Genomic DNA, 21,204 nt, shown 5'->3' with positions numbered 1-21,204 from the left:
ATCCGCCCTTATCAAGATTCATCAATATGGTTGAATCAGTTCTTTGAAATAGTGATGTTATTTGCTGTGTGTTTTGTTGGCTCATTGTTGATTTCTGATTCATCCTGTGAAGATTTTAGCCATTTTCTTTGTGTTGGTAACCCAAAACTCTCACACAGATGTATTATTTAATATTTTGGATTCTGAATGATACATTAATTTCTGTATAAACTTACTTTGTTCATATATGTGAGAGAATGCGCAAATGTGTCAGATAAATAGTGAGATAATTAACAGGAATGCAAAACAGACCCAAAATACAAACTTATAAAAGAACAAGTAATAAATTGTTATAAATTTTGAATAAACAAATTCAAAATGAATTGGAGAACAACTGAGAAACATGGAACAAGTCAAAAGGGAAATATTAAAATGCAATTGAAAAATTAGCAACACAGTAAATACTGAACTCTAAACTGAAAACTAAATGTTAAAGATACTCAATCAGCAATGATGGAGAGAAAAAACTAGTCAACATTTCAGATAAAAAGTTCTTATAAAGTTACCAGTCTGAGGAGTAGTTTGTCTTCACACATGTCTCCCTACCCGCAGAATTGTCCCAGCATTTTCTGGTTCTATACCAAATAATTGGATAGATAAATTTTCCCTTTAATTCTCTTTGTGAGAATGGAGTGTAATCTTAGCCTTTAAACATGGTTGATGATTGTAAATGAAAGTTATTTTAAAATTCATTGTGTTCTTTCCTGGTTCAGCTCAGGGTATTCATAAACAAAGGAGACAGAACACTTGTTCAAGGCCAGAAGAAGACACTTTATTAGCACTAGCACAAATGCAATACAGAAAAATACAACAGATCTCTACAGTAGTAGCAGTACAGAAATCAAAATGATACTTATCATTCTCTAAATGAGCTGATCTGCAGAATACGGACAGACTCTTTAAGTCTCTCTAAGTCTAAGCCTAACTTTGATTCTTTCGAGGTACTGTTCTCTATCTCAGCACTGGCCACTAGCCGTGACCTAGTCTAGGATAAAACTCTCTTTGCCCCTTTGCCCCTTTTATTCCCTTCAAGACCTCTTACACTGGTACTTTTCCATGCATTTGGTACCTGCACCTGCACAATGACCTTGCCTTCCTGTGGAAAAACATATTTTTCACCATCTTCCACCGTTATAACTGGAGACTTGTACTCCCTTAACTTTCTCAAAACATTGCTGTTACTTGTTCTCTTGTACTTTCTCAAAACAATCCCTCTCCAAGCTAACTCCATTTTGTCTTACAGACTTCAATTTTATTTTTAGCATTTACCAAGGAGACAAACTTATAAAAGAACAAGTAATGCTACTGTGACACTGTAATTTCCTTTGGGATCAATAAAGTATCTATTTATCTATCTACTTATCTCAAACAAATTCAAAATGAAGAAATAACAGAAACATGGATCAAGCCAAAAAATGGAAATAATAAAAAGCAAATGTAAGATTAATAACACACAGTAAAACTGATACTGGACTCTAATCTTTAACCTTTTCCTTACAGTGATTTATCTATTCATAATAACATGTATAATGAGGAGACCATTATAATGGAGTATCTCACAATTGGATAGAAGATGCTTCCAATTTGCTGAGATGATACTAGATCAGTGTAATTACAAACCTTGCAAAAGATATATGCAAAGAATAGAAGAATATTCATGATTACCTTATTTAGAATGTAAGTTCTTTTATCGCATTTTTCCCTTCTATTTCTATCCCTCTGTAGAACCTGTGGATCTGTTTGATATGTGGACACATTGGATGTGGTCGTTATGTCAGTCGTCATGCATATAAGCATTTTGAAGAAACACAGCACACGTATGCCATGCAGCTCACCAATCACAGAGTCTGGGACTATGCTGGCGGTAACTATCCTTATATTGTTCTAGTTATTCACAAACAAAGCTTTTTAGACAAATTGGTCCTTTAGCTGAATAAATCTCTGGCAGTTTCACTGTACCATGATTCAGATTTTGATTGGGGCAGCAAAGGAGTTGATCTTGAAAACATTGTATTATTATATGGATGAATTTATGGTGCTAACTTTTGAAACTTGATGTAGTACTGAAATCAGTTTCTTGAAATGTGTTTTTTTTAATTGCTATTAGAAAAGAAATTCTAGAGAAATTAATACTGAAGTCCAATAAATCCTTGGACTCTATCTTCTTTATAGAGGTTTGAAAAATGTGGCTACATTGAGATCAACTTCAAAAATTTTATGATTTCTCAAAAGGTTCTTGTAGCGGGGAGGTTAGTAATTTTGACCATGGTATTGAAAAGGAAATGAGAGAGAAATAGAACAGCCAACTAACCTAACCAGTCTTATTGAAAAAACAAACAACAGGAATCTGCAGATGCTGGAAATTCAAGCAACACACATCAAAGTTGCTGGTGAACGCAGCAGGCCAGGCAGCATCTCCAGGAAGAGGTACAGTCGATGTTTCAGGCTGAGACCCTTCGTCAGGACTAACTGAAGGAAGAGTTGAGCAACCACCAACTGCGACTCCAGCCTTGAACTCCAGGCCGGGTCTTTATGTGCTGCTATTGTGACTCCCATCTCCCCTTCCCCCACCAATACTCTGCAATCCCGTCTCCCTCAGATCCCATTGTCAGCTCTTGGGTACTCAGAGACTCCATCTTCCTCTCACCCTAACCCTCCCCTCTCCAATGACACCCCCAGCCTCCCCCTTCTCCCCTCTGATCCCAGCTCTCATCCGTGCCGGGTCTTTACCATCCCCTCCGACCTTCAACTGTCGGAGGCAGAACGCTCTGTCCTCAGTAAGGGCCTCATCTTTGTCCCCCTTCGCCCACACCTCAGCGAGTTCCGTGTTCGCCACAATGCAGAACTCTTCTTCCTCCGTCTCTGAGCCTACTTCTTCGGCAAGGACTCTTCCACCCCCACCAATGACCCCTTCTCCCGTCTTCAACCCTCCTCTTCTTCATGGACACCCCACTCTGGTCTTCTGCCTGCTCTGGATCTCTTTATCGCTAACTGCCGACGGGACATCAACCGTCTCGACTTCACCGCACCTTGTCCCCATTCCAACCTCACTCCTTCCGAACGCTCTGCTCTCCACTCCCTCCGCACTAATCCTAACCTTATTATTAAACCCGCCGATAAGGGGGGTGCTGTTGTAGTCTGGCGTACTGACCTCTACCTTGCCGAGGCACAGCGACAACTCACGGATACCTCCTCTTATTTACCCCTCGATCGTGACCCCACTAAGGAGCACCAGGCCATTGTCTCCCACACCATCACCAACTTTATCAGCTCAGGGGATCTCCCATCCACCACTACCAACTTTATAGTTCCCACACCTTGCACTTCCCGTTTCTACCTCCTACCCAAGATCCACAAACCTGCCTGTCCTGGCAGACCTATTGTCTCAGCTCGCTCCTGCCCCACTGAACTCATTTCTGCATACCTCAACACGGTTTTATCCCCCCTTGTTCAATCCCTTCCTACCTATGTTCGTGACACTTCTCACGCTCTTAAACTTTTCGATGATTTTAAGTTCCCTGGCCTCCACTGCTTTATTTTCACCATGGATGTCCAGTCCCTATATACTTGCATCCCCCATCAGGAAGGTCTAAAGCTCTCCGATTCTTTTTGGATTCCAGATCTAATCAGTTCCCCTTTACCACCACTCTGCTCCATCTAGCGGAATTAGTCCTTACTCTTAATAATTTCTCCTTTGGCTTCTCCCACTTCCTCCAAACTAAAGGTGTAGCTATGGGCACCCGTATGGGTCCTAGCTATGCCTGCCTTTTTGTTGGCTTTGTGGAACAATCTATGTTCCGTGCCTATTCTGGTATCTGTCCCCCACTTTTCCTTCACTACATCGACGACTGCATTGGCGCTGCTTCCTGCACGCATGCTGAGCTCGTTGACTTTATTAACTTTGCCTCCAACTTTCACCCTGCCCTCAAGTTTACCTGGTCCATTTCCGACACCTCCCTCCCCTTTCTAGATCTTTCTGTCTCTGTCTCTGGAGACAGCTTATCTACTGATGTCTACTATAAGCCTACTGACTCTCACAGCTATCTGGACTATTCCTCTTCTCACCCTGTCTCTTGCAAAAATGCCATCCCCTTCTCACAATTTCTCCGTCTCCACCGCATCTGCTCTCAGGATGAGGCTTTTCATTCCAGGACGAGGGAGATGTCCTCCTTTTTTAAAGAAAGGGGCTTCCCTTCCTCCACTATCAACTCTGCTCTCAGACGCATCTCCCCCATTTCACGTACATCTGCTCTCACTCCATCCTCCCGCCACCCCATAGGGTTCCCCTGGTCCTCACCTACCACCCCACCAGCCTCCGGGCCCAACATATTATTCTCCGTAACTTCCGCCACCTCCAACGGGATCCCACCACTAAGCACATCTTTCCCTGCCCCCCCCCCCGCTTTCCGCAGGGTTCGCTCCCTACGCGACTCCCTTGTCCATTCGTCCCCCACCATCCCTCCCCACTGATCTCCCTCCTGGCACTTATCCTTGTAAGCGGAACAAGTGCTACACATGCCCTTACACTTCCTCCCTTACCACCATTCAGGGCCCCAGACAGTCCTTCCAGGTGAGGCGACACTTCACCTGTGAGTCGGCTGGGGTGATATACTGCGTCCGGTGCTCCCAATGTGGCCTTCTGTATATTGGTGAGACCCGACGCAGACTGGGAGACCGCTTTGCTGAACACCTATGCTCTGTCCGCCAGAGAAAGCAGGATCTCCCAGTGGCCACGCATTTTAATTCCACATCCCATTCCGATTCTGACATGTCTATCCATGGCCTCCTGTATTGTAAAGATGAAGCCACACTCAGGTTGAAGGAACAACATCTTATATTCCATCTGGGTAGCCTCCAACCTGATGGCATGAAGATCGACTTCTCTAACTTCCGCTAGTGCCCCACCTCCCCCTCGTACCCCATCCGTTATTTATTTTTATACACACATTCTTTCTCTCACTCTTCTCTTTCTCCCTCTGTCCCTCTGACTATACCCCTTGCCCATCCTCTGGGTCGTCCCCCCCCTCCCGTCTTTCTCTCTGGACCTCCTGTCCCATGATCCTCTCATATCCCTTTTGCCAATCAACTGTCCAGCTCTTGGCTCCATCCCTCCCCCTCCTGTCTTCTATCATTTTGGATCTCCCCCTCCCCCTCCCACTTTCAAATCTCTTACTAACTCTTCCTTCAGTTAGTCCTGACGAAGGGTCTCGGCCTGAAACGTCGACTGTACCTCTTCCTAGAGATGCTGCCTGGCCTGTTGCGTTCACCAGCAACTTTGATGTGTGCTTATTGAAAAAATGCTGGAATCAGTAATAAAACATGGGGAAAAATAAAACTCCATTACACAATCTGCTTTGTGTGTATTATGAAAGGAAAATCATATTTACTTTATCTATTACGAGTTCATTGCAGATGTACCTAATAGAGTAGGTAATGAAGAACTTACAGATCTGATCACAGTGGATTTCCGTTCATTAAGGCACATTGGGACCAATACATTTGGCCCAATTAAGTGACTGCGCCAATTAGCTGAAGTTTCATGGAAATAGAGAAAAAGGCATAAAAAAGACAAATTACTGTTTAACAGAGTAATAAATTATGTATTTAAATGGAATACAGAATAAATTAGAACACTACCAAAACTGCTACTGCTATAAAACTGTATTAGTTCCTAATTGTTATCGATGGAGGAATTTATTCAGTGTATGCAGAAGTTTACAGAATTATGTATTTATTATACGGAATAAATCAGAAAACTACCAAAACTACCACAGTACAAAAAAATGCATTAGTTCATAATAGTTATCTGGAATTCATTCAGTGTACACTGCTGTGTTCTTTTGATTGACTAAATGAACAAAATCAATGCAGACACCTAGTATTGATAATGGTCTGCCTTCATACAATGCTTTCGATTATTGTATCCTCCAAATCTCATTTTAATTGTAACATTTAAGATGATTATCAATACCTTCAAATTTTTCTTAGTTCCTAACTTGTTGAAGTAGATTTTTTTTTTCCTATTTTCACTCCTGGCCATTTCTGGCATCTCCAAGCCTGAATGCTTGAAACTGCAGTGAGCAAAATAGTTCTGAATTGTCTTACTGTTTATTACTTGCCAACTATTGGTGACCAAAATCGCTGCTTTTTGAACTGAAATATGCAAGTAACTTATTTTAAAACTATTTGCTATAAGCACAGTGTAGTGTCTAATGGTCACATGACATGCACATGACTGAAGCTAGTTAAAAACTGGTTGGCAACAGTCTCCTGTCCCAATTAAGTGTCCCAAATAAACAAAGGGAATCCTGACTATTTTCTTGGATTTGTTTTTGTTCTTTACGAGTTGTCCCAACTAAGTGGCTGCGCTAATTAACTGATTGCTATATTAACCAGAATCCGCTATATTTGGATTTTCAGAGTGGTTTTGATCTTATTCCAAACGGGAAATTACTGAGTATAGTTAGCGCAAATGAGATTGAATGATTTTAAGAATCTTAGTTCTAATAACTAAAATGTATAGATGAGATATTCTATTCACAATGTCATTGTCACAACTGCATACTGAGTTACTAATATGTCTAGTTCTCAAAAAAAAAGTATGAATTCTAATCATATTCTTGACCAGAACTGTCTGATATCCTCTCTAGGATTCTGATTCTGTTCCACAAGCCTCCTTTTGTGAACCACAGATGCTGACACATATCAGACTAGTCCATATGCAGACTAATTTAAACATGGGAGAGACATGTCTATTTTGTCTCTCAAGTTACTGGTTAAATTAACTGAAGGAAAAACTTAGTTATTTTTGAAATATTTCCTCTAACAGAGGAATGTAGTAAAAGGTCAAAACACCTTTTCCTAATTCATGGAACTTCTGTTTTTATAATTACCAATGTATGTTTTTAAAAAATTGGTTTTAAATTAGAGAAAGTAAATGCTATTAATTTCTGAGTATACGAGCTATGAAGAATGCAGATTAAAAGATATCAGGAAGATATTCTGTCAGACTCTTCATGATATCAGATTTTGAAGTTGTAATGTTTCTTCCAGATAACTATGTTCACCGCTTGGTGGCCAGTAAAACAGATGGAAAGATCGTGCAGTATGAATGTGAGGGTGACACATGTCAGGACGAAAAAATTGATGCTCTTCAGTTAGAGGTTAGTCAATTTTCCAAATCACTGTTCAAATTTCTCCTTCCTGTTGTCTTAGCACTTCCTCCCCTCCCCAACCTTCAGTTGATTGGCTACCTCAGCCATGACAGAACTCTATTGACATTTTTCAGTCCGATGGAAAATGTAAAGATAGTGATTGTTCATATTAAATTTTTGCTGTCCTTAACTCACCTCTGCAGGAAAATGAAATTTGATCATTATTTTGACCACACTCCAGATACAACACAATGATAACTTGCTGTCCATCATTTATTCCTGTAACTTGCTTTTTGCCCTTTGAGTGAGCTCAAAGTAGGAGTCCATTACCCCTACTAGGGTGTAGACTGCTGACAGCAGCTTAGTAGAGTCCTCAGTCCTGGAATATCGGCACAAGACTTCATACATGTTCTAGGCGAAGATCTTTCCTCACCCTGGGATGAGGCCTTTGGAGCTACTGAGGCTTTGGGTTTTTACAGGATGGGGTTGCTACCCCCCCCCCCTTTTGCAGTCAGGCTTGAGACTGTTCATGGTGTAGTTTTGGGTGAGCTTTAGCTATTAGTAACTGAAACACCAGATGGAGTGGTTTGTGGACACTTCAGTTGTTTTGGAGCAGATATGTTGTTGTAAAACTGCAAAGTCACCTCTGCTTTCTATCAAGTGGGTTTAGGTTTTCAATTACAATTCCATTTGAATAAGATCCAATAGCGAAAAGCAATCATAGCATGCGATTTTCAAATAAATTGTTTTATCATTCATTCTTGGAATATAGGACTAAGTAGTTTCCAATTTGGATTTTGTGTTTTGTTCTAAATAGTTCTATTTTACTACTGATATTTTGTTTAGAATAAAACCCACAAGGAACAAAGATATTAACATCCTGCAGCCTTTCTAGCTGAAATCCTCCTTAATTGTACTGTATTATGTGGGGTTTCTATGGTGCTGGTAGAGGCCTCAGAATATGTTCAAGGGAAACATGAGTGGGGGGAGTGCGTAATGAACAGCTAGTTCAAGTGGTGGATAGAGCTTTGATTTCAATATCCAAAAAAATTATGGTTAGATACATGGGTGATGGTAGTGGAGGGCTACAATTCAGGTGCATGTCGATGGGATAAGGCAGATTAATGGTTCAGCACAGACTAGATGGGCTGAAGGGCCTGTTTCTGTGCTGTAGTGTCGTATGACTCCATAAAGTCTACAAAAAATAAAACCCTTAGAATGAGATTAAATCTTGTGCAGGATGCTATTGCCTGACAATGGTTATCCCAGTGAGTTCTCTTTGAATTCGTGTAGTTGAAGTGATTAAAGTTGGTGTCTGATATCAATTGGTGCCTTTTTTTGTGGGCAATAGAAATCACAATGGTTTTTTAAATGTTCCTAGATAATCAAAAATACAGTGAACTAAAGATAAAGCGAGAAAACCATCAAATACCTAAACCTTTGTTCCTGCAGTGAACTGTTTAGGCTCAAATCTGAGTACTTAAAATACAGAGGATAACTCTTGTAGGTTCTTTGAGACATTGATGTATTTAAAGTAAAGAGTTACAGTACATCAGTTCTCTGCTTAAACAGTGAGATTACATAATGAATGTAATCAAAGCAGTGAGATTACTTGGTGAATATAATGAAATCAGTGCATATAGAGGGCATAAAGCTGAAGTATTCAGGCTGGGGAGTCTTAAATGCCGAACTATGGAAAACTATTTAAAGATCGAGTTACAGCTTTGAACTTGCTTAAATAGCTTAAGTAAAAATCGTGTTAGTCAATAATTAGGTTGGCAAGCAGCACTAGAAAGTATGCAGCATAGTTTAGGTTGTGTATACATTATGTATACATTGTCCATTATCAAGTTTCTTCCAGTGGCTGAGTGCCAGATACATGACTTTGGTATGTATTGATCTCTTGACGATAATCTGGGTTCTGCCCCTGACCCTAAGTAAATGAGCCAATATCAGCCTAAGTGCATATTCCCATCATTCCCGGAAATGTACAGACCCAAGGGCAGGTCTTACCTCAGTTATCATAATTAGGAGATGTTGCCTGTGCTTCAGTATTCTTCTGATGCTCACAGACTAGACTTGCAGATTAAAAACCAGCAACTGGGAATAGGCAGGTTGGTGATATGCAATTTTCCTTGAAGAGGGGAAAAAGGGTAAAGGAGTGGCAGAGAGTATAGCTGCATCATTGACAACTAAGTATAGCGGGAACCCATGTAGTGCTGACCCACAGAGGCTCAGTTATTAGGGCAGTCTTGTTCCTGGAGTTTGAACATGCGCAATTACATATACCCAACCCTTATCAAAAAAGTTAGCCGCTTAGACATTATGCTGCTGTGTTGGAAATGTGGCACAAACCCCTGCACTCCCACAGCGATAAAGTGAGACTGTAAGACCTTAAGATACAGGGGCAGAATTAGGCTATTTGGCACATGGAGTCTACTCTGCCACTTCATCATGGCTGATCCAATTTTCTTCTTAGACCCAATCTCCTGCTTTCTCCCCGTGTCCCTTCATGCCCTGACCAATCAAGAATCTACCAACCTCTGATTTGGCCTCCAGAGCTACCTGTGACAAAGAATTCCACAGATTCACCACTCTCATGACTAAAGAAATCCCTCCTCATCTCCATTCTAAAATGACGCCCCTCTATTCTGAGGCTGTGTCCTCTGGTCTTTGACTCTCTCTCTGTAGGAAACAGCCTGTCCAAATTCACTCGATCAAGATGTTTCACCATTCGATTGGTTTCAATGAGGATTCTAGTGAATTCAGGCCCAGAGCCATTCAACACTAATCCTGAAATAATTTTTGTGAACCTCCTTTGAACCTTCTCCAGATCCAGCACACTCTTTCTAAGATAAGAGGCCCGAACCTGCTCACAATACTTCCAGTGAGGCCTCACCAGTGCTTTATAGAGTCTCAACATTACATCCTTGCTTTTATACTCTAGTCCTCTTGAAATAAATTTGTATTTGCTTTCCTCACAACAGACTCAACCTGCAAATTAACATTTAGGGAATCCTGCCTTTTGTGCCTCCGCTTTTTTGTATTTTCTCGCCATTTAGAAAATAGTCTACTCTTATTTCTTCTTCCGAAGTGCATGACCATACACTTCCTGGCACTGTATTCTGTCTGCCATTTCTTCATCCATTTTCCTAATCAAAGTCCTCTGTAGCCTCTCTACTTCCTCAAAACTACGCTGCCCTTCCACCCATCTTCATACCGCAACAAAGCTATCAATTTCATAATCGAAGTCATTGACATATAACCTAAAAAGAACCGGTCCCAAAACAGATCCCTGTGGAACTCTTACTAGTCACTGGCAGCCAGCCAGAAAAGGCTCCCTTTATTACCACTCATTGCCTCTTGCCAATTATCTATTGGCAAACCATGGGCTTGTAGCTTGTTAAGTAGCCTCATGTGTGGCACCTTGTCAAAGGCCTTCTGAAAATCCAAGTCCTAGACATCAACTGATTCTTCTTTGTCTATCCTGTTTGTTATTTCTTCAAAGAATTCCAACAGATTTATCAGGCAAGATTTTCCTTTGAGGAAACCATGCTGACTACGGCCTATTTTATCGTGTGCCTCCAAGTACCCTAAGACCTCATCCTTAATAATTGACTCCAACATCTTCCCATCCAGTGAGGTCAGACTAACTGGCCTATAGTTTATTTCCTTCTGCCTCTCTCCCCTCTTGAAGAGTGGAGTGACATTTGCAATTTTCCAGTCTTCTGGAACCATTCCAGAATCTAGTGATTCTTGAAAGATCATTACTAATGCCTCCACAATCTCTTCAGTCACGTCTTTCATAAACCTGGGGTGTACACCATCTTGTCCAGGTAATTTGTCTACCTTCAGACCTTTGTTTCCCAAGAACCCTCTCTCATGTTATAGAACTTCACACACTTCATGACCCTTGATACCTGGAATTTCCACCACACTGCTAGTGTCTTCCACAGTGAAGACAGACGCAAAATACCTATTCAGTTTGTCTGCATTTCATTGTCCTCCATTGCTACCTCTCCAGCATAGTTCTCCAGTGGCCCAATATCTACTGTCGTCTCTCTTTTAACTTTATCGGCTAGCTTACTTTGGTATTCCATCTTTACCTTCTCAGTGACATTTTTAGTTGCCTTCTGTTGGTTTTTAAAAGCTTCCCAATCTAAAAACTTCCCACTAATTTTTGCTTTATTGTATGCCCTTTCTTTGGCTTTTATTAGATTAGATTAGATTCAACTTTATTGTCATTGTGCTGAGTACAGATACAAAGCCAATGAAATGCAGTTAGCATCTGACCAGAAATGCAAAGAATAGTGTTATTTACAAGCATGCAATTTACAAAGCCAACATCCCCTGAGGTGGATTTTCCAGGGTAATTATTAAGGGATTGGACACGCTAGAGGCAGGAAACTTGTTCCCGATGTTGGGGGAGTTCAAAACCAGAGGCCACAGTTTAAGAATAAGGGGTAGACAATTTAGAACGGAGTTGAGGAAAAACTTTTTCACACAGAGGGTTGTGGTTCTGTGGAATGCTCTGCCTCAGAAGGCAGTGGAGGCCAATTCTCTGGATTCTTTCAAAAAAGAGTTAGATAGAGCTCTTAAAGATAGCGGAGTGAAGAGATATGGGGAGAAGGCAGGAAAAGGGTACTGATTGTGGATGATCAGCCATGATCAAAGTGAATGGTGGTGCTGACTCGAAGGGCTGAATGGCCTACTCCTGCACCTATTGTCTATTGTCTATTTACAAAATAACTGCGAATAAAAAGTAAGTGCTACAGCACACAAATATAAAAGTACTGAGACAGTACAATACAGATGCTATACTGCTTAGCGCTGTGATGTGAGGTTCAGCAGGGTCACTGACTCAGGAAAGAAGCTCTTCCTGTGCCTGCTGGTGCAGGAGCGGAGGCTCCTGTAGCGCCTACCGGATGGGAGGAGAGTAAAAAGTCCATGGTTAGGGTGAGATGCATCCTTGATAATGCTTTTCACCCTGCCCAGGCAGCGTTTATGGTAGGTGTTCTCAATGGTGGGCAATTGGGTGCCAATAATCCGCTGGGTAGTTTTCACCACACGCTGGAGTGCTTTGCAGTCCGATACGGGACAATTGCCATACCACACTGAGATGCAGTTGGTGAGTATGCTCTCAATGGTACAGCGGTAAAAGTCCATCAGTATCCTGGGACAGAGGTGAGCTTTCTTGATGCTCTGCAGGAAATAATTTTGATCAGGAGGGAGGAGCTCAGGGACCAGGTGAGATCCTTGGAAATGTGGACACCAAGGAATTTGAAGCTTTATACACACTCCACTACAGCTCCGTTGATGTAGATGGGGACGTGAGTGTGGCTGCTAGCGTGCCTAAAGTCCACAATGTTCTCCTTGGTCTTCTGGGTGTTAAGGGCCAGGTTGTTGTGGGCACACCACGCAGCCAGGTGCTGGACACGTTGGCTTTGACGACTCTTATTAGCCACAGCCCTCTTTGGAATGTATACAGTGTATCCTGTGCCTTCTGCTTTGCTTCCAGAAATTCCAGCCATTGCTGCTCTGCTGTCAACCTTGCCAGTGTTCTTTTCCAATCAATTCTGGCCAACTTCTCTATCATGCCTCTATTTCCCTTTACTCCACTGTTATACTGATACATCTGACTTTAGCTTCTCCTCAAATTTCAGGGTGAGTTTGATCATATTATGATCACTTGCCCCTAAGTGTTCTTTTACCTTAAGCTCTAATCATTTCTGGTTCATTGCACAACTCTAAAAATGGCATATTGTAGACATTCCAGAAATTCCCCCAGCACTAACCTGATTTTCCTAATCTACTACACATTGAAGTCCCCCATGACTAATGCAACATTGCCTTTTTGGCATGCATTTTCTATCTCTCATTGTAAGTTGTAGGCGACATCTTTACTACTGTCTTGGGATCTGTATACAACTCCCATCAGGGTCCTTCACCCTTGCAGTTCCTTAGCTCTACTCACAACGATTCAACACCTTCTGACCCAATGTCACATCTTTCTAATGATTTGATTTCATTTTTTTACCAACAGAGCAACACTGACCCCTCTGCCTTCCTGCCTGTCCTTTCAAAACAACGTGTACCCTTGGACATTAAGCTCCTAATTATCTTTCAGTGATAATTCAGTGATGCCTATCTATCTGTCCCCACTGTCCCCTCCTGGAATAGGCCCTTCCGGGCTTTAAAGCTACAACTCCCAGCAACTCCCAATTTAACCCTACCCTAATCTCGAGACAATTTACAATGACCAATTAACCTTGGTACATCTTGGACTGTGGGGAGGAAATCCACCCGTTCACAGGGAGAACGTACAAACTCCTTACAGACAGCGGTGGGAATTGAACCCAGGTCGCCTGTACTGTAAGGTGTTGTGCTAGCCACTAACCTACCGTGCTGCCTATCTTGGTGTTGAATGAATTACCAAGGAAGTCGCTGCTGGTATTGGGTGGGCTGGGGAGAGCAATGGGGACACAGCGGCTTTCTCATCTCCAACTGGAGTCGATGGGAGAGACTGTAGCATCCAGCTGCTTCCTCAGTAAGGGGGGCAACAATAGCCTGCACTCATCACAGTCACCAGGTTGCAACCCTACGCCGTGCATTGTTATACTGAGTGGGCACACTGCTTGCGCGGCCCGCTTAACGCCTGCCATCCACAGGTAATCATTGCACATTGCCTCTGTGGCTCACTCCACACTGAATCACGCAGCAATGAGATTACTAAACTAGCAAAGGACTGACCCCTTAATCACGTTCCTGGCACTGCAGCACTATCATTAACACATTACTTTAACGATTCCTTTCAGCATTGATTCCATGAGCTTTTCATTCCTGACTACTAAGGAGGGTACCACTGTACCTTTATAGTGGATAAAATGCTCAGTTAAATTGCTGCTCTCAAATGAACATTTGAATGCAAGAAGCAAAAAAAAGCTATACAACTCTTTGCAGTCATTTTTGTTCTTTTTTCACCTATTCTGAAACAGACGATTTTTCCTTGCTCTAATCCCAATGTAAGCTCTGCAAATTGCGATCTTGCTTTAATGCTCTTTAAAGTGGCCATTGAAGATCAGGCATGAGCCCAATCATATTATAACCTATGTTATTAAGGAAGATTTGGTAGATGATAGTTAGGAGCAGGGATCTTCTTCCAACCTCTTTGTTACCAAGGTAACTTACAGATCTTAAAACCACCATGCTGAGCTTGGTAACTTTTGCACTGGAAAGTGGTCAGTTTCTGATGTTTAGTTTCGCATTCATTGAGTCATTGGAACTATTTTTAAATATTATATCATTTTTTAAAAAATGTTTTCCTTTAAGGGACGTAGGTTTTGCAGGGGCAGCCTTTCTGGATCACCCTTAAAAGGGTGACGGTGATCTGCCTTCCTGCTGACACATAGGTAGTGGACAAGCTTCATGGAGTTAATAGATGAGCTACTTGCCACATGATTCCTAGCCTTTGACCTGCTCTGAAGCCACATTGTGTATACAGCTCCTCCAATTCAATTTCTGCTCTAAAGTAATCCTTGTGATAGTAATGCCATTGAGCGACAGAGTGATAGCTGGATTATCTCCTGTTGGATATTGTCATTGCCCTGCCCTTGTGTGGTGTGAATGTTATCAGGTGAGACCCAAATATTCTCCAGGTCTTGCTGCATTATCTGAGGAATTGCAAATGGTGCTGAACGTTGTGCAATCTTCACTGGGGATTACTTTGGACCTTATGATTGAAGGAAGGTCATGTGGAGCAATTAAAAATGGTTGGGCCCAGGATACCACTATGTGAAATGTTTGCAAAGATGTCCTGTGAGTGAGGTGATTGACCTCCAGACGCACAGCATCTCCTTTGTGCTTGGCGTGATTCCAACCAGTGGAGGGTTTTCCTTTATTCTCATCGATGCCATACTTGATTAAAAGCTGCCTTGACCTCAAAAGGTCATTCATTTGAATTTGAATTTATTTAAATCTTACATCCATCCCACAATGTGAAGGGGTAAAAATCTTTGCGTTATGACTCTGTCGCAATGTACAACATGAATTTATGAGTCTAATGGCTTGTTAGGAAGAAGCTGTCCCATAGCCTGTTGATCCTGGCTTTAATGCTGCGGTACCCTTTGCCAGACGGAAGCAGCTGAAACAGTTTATGGTTGGTGTGACTAGTGTCCCCAATGATCTTCCAGGCCTTCTTTCTGCACCTGTCGCTATAATTGTCCTCAGTGGAGGGAAGTTCACATCCACAGATGTGCTGGGCTGTCCATACCACTCTCTGCAGTGCCCAGTTATCAAGGTTGGTGCAATTCCCGTACCACACGGTGATACAGCCAGTCAGGATGCTTTCAATAGCACCCCTGTAGAAGTTCTTGAGGATTTGGGGGCTCATGCCGAACTTCAGTCGCCTGAGGTGGAGTTCAGCTCTAATGTTGATTTTAGGATCTAAATATCAGGAGCTGAGCAACTGGGTCAAACTCAAACTGGGATCAGAGTACCATTCACTACCCTTCCATCACATTTCTAATGATCAGGTGTAGACAAATGAAGAGACAATTGGCCGGGTTATATTTGTCATGATTCTTGTGGGGAATTTTCTACATTGCTAGTGTTACGGCAGTACTGAAACAGCTACAAATTAGTGGGGGGTGACGTGGTAACGTAGCAGTTACCAATCCAAGTTCAATTCTGCTCTCTCTCAGGAGTTTGTACATTCTCCCTGTGACCACTTGCTTTCCCCAGAGTGCTCCAGATTTCAAAGGCGCACAGGTTAGTAGGGTAATTGGCCACATGGGTGTAATTGGCTGGTGCCGGCTCGTTTGGCGAGAAGGATCAGTTATTATGCTGTACCTCTAAATAAATACATACAATTTAGATCTTATCTGTATTGTAAATGCTGTAGTATGCAAAGGAAGTGCAGGAAATTTCATAGTTATAAAGTTTCAAACCAAATTTCTTGGTTTGAAAGTCATTGAATTGTTCGTGGGAGTTTTGTACAGTGATCTTTGAAGCTCCAGCTTGCTGCATTAAGGATGAATCTTTACTGTTATTAGCTTCTTTGAGGGCATGTGGTATTCTCTGGTACAATGAACAGCTTTTGGTTCAAGTGTATTAATGAAATCTTCCCTCAGAAACAGCAGATCACAATCTAATTTTGGGAAAAGGAAAACGAGAAACTTAAGTGTTGATCTGCATTTCACTTGAGCAGGTTTCAATTTCTGTGTGAATCAGTTACATTAAAATGGTATAATAGATCTTGAACACTTTTTTTTTGAAACAGTATTCATACCTCCTTACCAGTCAGTTGGAATCTCAACGCATCTACTGGGAAAACAAGATCGTCCATTTGGAGAAGGATGCAGCAGAAGAGGTAAGTTGCTTTTGTAGGATTGCTTTTAAAAGGATGTCTCACAAATGCAGTACAAATATAGCTTGTATTAAATCCAATGATTAAATCCAAAAAATGATTTGTGCGAAAAATGTTGTGAAGTCCAGACCGAGTGTAGCTGGATGAAGGATTGTATAAACTTTGAAACATTTGGTAAATTGACTTCAGTGATGTTTTTCCAATTTGCTCTAATTTGGTTTCATCTTCCAGATCAACAACATGAAAACAAAGTTCAAAGAAACCATTGAAAAATGTGACAGTTTAGAGCAGAAGCTGAATGAAATCATGAAAGACAAACAAGCTCTTGAAAGAAAGTAAGGAATTTTGCAACAAATGTTCTGTCAGTACCATTAACTCCAGAGAAGTAAACATTGGTTAAATGTGGCAGTGGCACATTCTAAAGGAGATGTGATAGGTTTTCCTCCTGTCTTGTATGCCTTCCCACCTAATGGTTGTCTGCAACCAAGGGTCAAGGCAGCTTACAGTATGGTTATATTTATGAACTAGGTTGGTTTGTGTGAACAGGCTTTTAATTTGATAGGGAATGGGTAACTATCCTAGTATCCTGACCGTATCTGGTTTCACACATTGCCATGGATAGCAATCGAGAAAACATTTATATTCATTTTTTTGCAATCCTTCCCTTCTCCAAGTTATGGATAATGAATCCAATTACAATGTTCCACCTCGTCTTTCTTTTTCAAAAAAAAAGATCAGTGTCATTTATTATTTCATCATGGTTAATTTATGTGAGATTTCCCACTCTGGAGGGTAAAATAATTAGTACAGCTGAGACTTGACCTAAGACCATCAATCCACTGCAGAGTAATTAATTGATTGTGCCTATTGATCATGAAATTTTGCTGTTGATCTGTGTATATGGATAGATCTCTTACCGATTTGCACCATATTTTGGATGCAGGAAGACAGAAATTTTTAGTGTAGCGATTCTAAGTAGAGTTAAATGATGTAATCAAATCTTACATATTAGTTTTGGGGAGTTCAGTTTGAAACTGTGCAATTTTTTTGCAGCTATTGACAAGCTTGTTAATCTGTGTTTTGTAAGATGGTGAGAGTATCCATCTTGTCTGTAGAGAAAACAGATTTTTACTCCGTTCCCATTAACGTAAAGTTCAACTTGCCATGTTTGTAAAGTAGAAGGGAATTTTCTCAGGAATTGGTATACTTTCAATAGCTGATAGGTTCATGTAAGCATTTTCATAAATATTTCTAGAAATACTTGTTTAAAAAAGAACTTAATGGTGGACAGATTTTTTTCTAAGGAGAGTCAAGTTAACCTGAATCACTTTGGGAAAGCTTTCATATGAAACATATTGAATTGACTATTTCTTACATGCTTCACATACATCAGGAGTAAAAATCTTTATATTATGTCTCCGACTGAATGTGTAAGTTAGTAATTTGTAATAAATAGTATAGCAAATAGAATAGTATTTGTAATAATACAGTAAAATATACAACAGTACAGTCAATATAGCTTAGAAATACAATTGTGTCAGCATGAATTAATCAGTCTGATGGCCTGGTGGAAGAACTGTCCCGGAGCCTGTTGAAGCAACACACATAAAAGTTGCTGGTGAACACAGCAGGCCAGGCAACATCTCTAGGAAGAGATACAGTCGACGTTTCGGGCTGAGACCCCTCATCAGGACTAGGAGCTTGTTGATCCTGGTTTTAATGCTGAGGTACCATTTCCTGGATGGTGGTAGCTGGATCGGTTTGTGGTTGGGGCGACTCGGGTCTCCAATGAAACTTTGGGCCTTTTTACGCTGTCGTCGTAAATGTCCTGAATAGTCAGAAGTTCACATCCACAAATGTGCTGGGCTGTCCGCACCACTCTCTGCAGAGTCCTGCGATTGAGGGAAATACAGTTCCCATACTAGGCAGTGATACAGCCAGTCAGGATGCTCTCAAATGTGCCCCTGTAGAAAGTCCGTAGGATTTGGAGACTTGTGCCAAATTTTTTATTTACTTGAAATTATCTTACAGTTTAAAATATCTGAGATGGATCCTAAAAAAAACAAGCTGGGTGTTTGATGTGTACTGCAGCTCCCATTTATAATTTTAAAGTATTACTTTGTGATAGTATTAGTAAGTACAAATTTATCTTGCTGCTTGCAGTCATTGGGCTGTTGAGCATCAGATTGAGTTCCATGTCTAATACAGTTCCATGTCCGAGTCAACATCAGCAGTTCAGATTCCTCACTAGGCAACTTCCAAGTGAACAGTGAAATTGTTGATTTGGTGTCTTGTCTGATGCATGAGCATTTCTGATATATGCTGTAGAAGAGGTCTTCAACTCTCAACAGATATATTATTTGAATTACTAACAAAAATGTATTATTGTAAGCAAAGAATATTTTAAAATAATGGGAGATGTAGGTTGGATCAAAAAGCTAGCTTGTAATTTAGTCTGAGGCTGATAAATTTTAAAAAATACACACAACCAAACATATTTAATATTTGTATTAGTTTATTACTGTCAAGTATACCAAGATACAGTGAAAAGCTTGCCTTACAATCTGTTTATACAGATAAAATCATGACACAGAGCACTGAGTTAGAATGAGGTAAAGTAACAACAATGCAGAGTAAAGTTTAAAAGCCACAGAAAAGATGCAATGCAGGTAAATGATTAAGTGCAAGATCATAACAAGGTAGATCGTGAGGCCAAGACTCTATCTTATTGTTCAAGAAGTCCTTTCAATAGTCTGATACCAGTGGAATAGAAGCTGTCCTTGAGTGTGGTGCTGTGATTTCAGGCTTTTGTATCTTCTGCCGAATGGGAGAGAGGAGAAGAAACATTATCTGGGATGGGAGGGATCTTTGATTACCTTGCTTCTTTACTGAGGCACCAAGAAATACAGACAGAGTCCATAGAGGGGAGGCTGGCTCCTATGATATGCTAAGCTTCACCCACAACTGTCTGTAGTTTCTTGCAGTCACTTGCAGAGCAGTTTCCATACCAAGCCATTATGCATTCAGATAGAATGATTTCTATGGAGCATGGATAAAAATTGGTAAGAGTTGAGGTGACATGCCAGATTTCTTTAGCCTTCTGAGGAAGTACAGGTGTTGGTGAGTTTTCTTGGCCATGACTTCGGCCTGGTTGGACCAGGACAGCCTGTTGGTGATGTTCACACCTAGAAACTTGAGGCTGTCAGCCTCAACACCATTGATGTCAACAGGAGCATGTGCACTGCCCCCCCCCCCTTCATTTCTGGTGCCAGATTGCTATGCTATGCATCCATTTTGCATATCCACTAAAGAATTAAGAGCAAGAGTATATCGTAAAGCCTGGTCTACCACTTGGTAAGATAATGGTTGATCTGCTACTTAAATTTTAATTTTAATTTCAACTTCACACTCTATTCCCATTCATGAATTGTCAGTCCATATTAGATGATTTTGTCAGTGAAGATCTTAATCTGGCAGCATGTTCTGAGCTACAATTTTTTTCTATGAAAGCGAATACCATAATGATTAAAACCTTCAGTTAAGGCAATTTCCCAGTTCAGATGCAGATTGAGTTTGGAAATCAAGATACCTTGCAGACTCAGACTTGAAAATCAAATAAGCATTCAGCTCTTGTAAATTTCTGAATAGTATGTATCAGTGCTATTTGTAAGATGCCTCTTTTTGTGCTGTTATACTAGGTGTTCGCAGCTGAACAACAGAGTTTTGAAACTAGGCACAGAACTGAGAGAGGAGCAAGAAATGAACAAGTACTTGCGAACTAATCAAATCCAGCTGCAAGCCAAACTGAAAGAAGAAGAGAAAAAGCTGAAGGACACATGTGATGAGAAAGACAGACAGATTACTGAAGTACAGGAGCAACTGCGAGATGTCATGTTCTACCTGGAGGCTCAGCAGAAGATCAATGAAATGCCAGCAGATACACGTCAGGAAATTCAAGAAGGACAGATAAACATTGCAGTGGCATCTGCTGCACCTTCAACTGGAGCTATCACCAAACAGACACCCAGGAGGGGGAGAGGCAAAAGAAACAAATAGTTAAACTTTCTCATTTTTGAAAGAGAAAGGGGAAAAAAAGCAAAAAACATAAAAACCTCCTTGGAGGTGTGTGTATATTTGCTTAATTTTCATGCTGACTAGCAAGGTGTTATTGATTCAGAATTTAAGAATTGCCAGTTTTTATGGCAGTTGGGCTATATTCTGCAGTGGGCAGAAAATAATTATTTAATACAGCATTATTGATTTGTATTTGTTGGTATTAGAGTACGAAGCTGTCTAATTTAAAACTTTGCTGTACATCATCAATCCACTCAGACCATTCTCATAGAACAAATAATTCACATCAATTTACTGCTCATTAAAACTAAAACTATTGGCTTGCAGATTTTTCAATCTGACATTTATTCTTTCAGTTTCTGTGAAGCCATTGTGTAATAGTCTGTATGTATGGTTTAAATAGGAACAACAATATTGTTGACACTAGACTGAGAACTGCACACATTGTAAGGCACTGAAATCTTATATTAAAATATCATTTAATTTCTCATGTAGTTTTGTTTTTGAGGACCAAGCACTTCAGGTGATCTGGAATTCACCATGATTCCATGTCTGCCTATAATTTCAAGTATT

At 40.8% G+C, this 21,204-nt stretch overlaps 1 protein-coding gene across 2 annotated transcripts in view; it reads left to right on the top strand.

Moving 5' to 3' along the window:
* The window catches only part of brap (BRCA1 associated protein), a 38,095-nt gene extending 17,239 nt beyond the window's left edge, over positions 1 to 20,856 (top strand). For both annotated transcript variants that reach the window (XM_063034226.1, XM_063034227.1), the window contains 5 exons: positions 1,765 to 1,903; positions 7,093 to 7,202; positions 16,471 to 16,560; positions 16,789 to 16,892; positions 20,256 to 20,856. In XM_063034226.1, the coding sequence (XP_062890296.1) occupies positions 1,765 to 1,903; positions 7,093 to 7,202; positions 16,471 to 16,560; positions 16,789 to 16,892; positions 20,256 to 20,613 (801 nt within the window). In that variant the 3' untranslated portion in view covers positions 20,614 to 20,856. The remainder of the gene's footprint in view (positions 1 to 1,764; positions 1,904 to 7,092; positions 7,203 to 16,470; positions 16,561 to 16,788; positions 16,893 to 20,255) is intronic.
* Positions 20,857 to 21,204: the final 348 nt, after the last annotated feature.

This window comes from Mobula hypostoma, chromosome 27 (genome assembly GCF_963921235.1).
Source record: "Mobula hypostoma chromosome 27, sMobHyp1.1, whole genome shotgun sequence".
In the NCBI taxonomy this organism is placed as follows: Eukaryota; Metazoa; Chordata; class Chondrichthyes; order Myliobatiformes; family Myliobatidae; genus Mobula; species Mobula hypostoma.
Note: the sequence above shows the minus strand (reverse complement) of the source record. Positions and strands in the feature narration are given on the sequence as shown.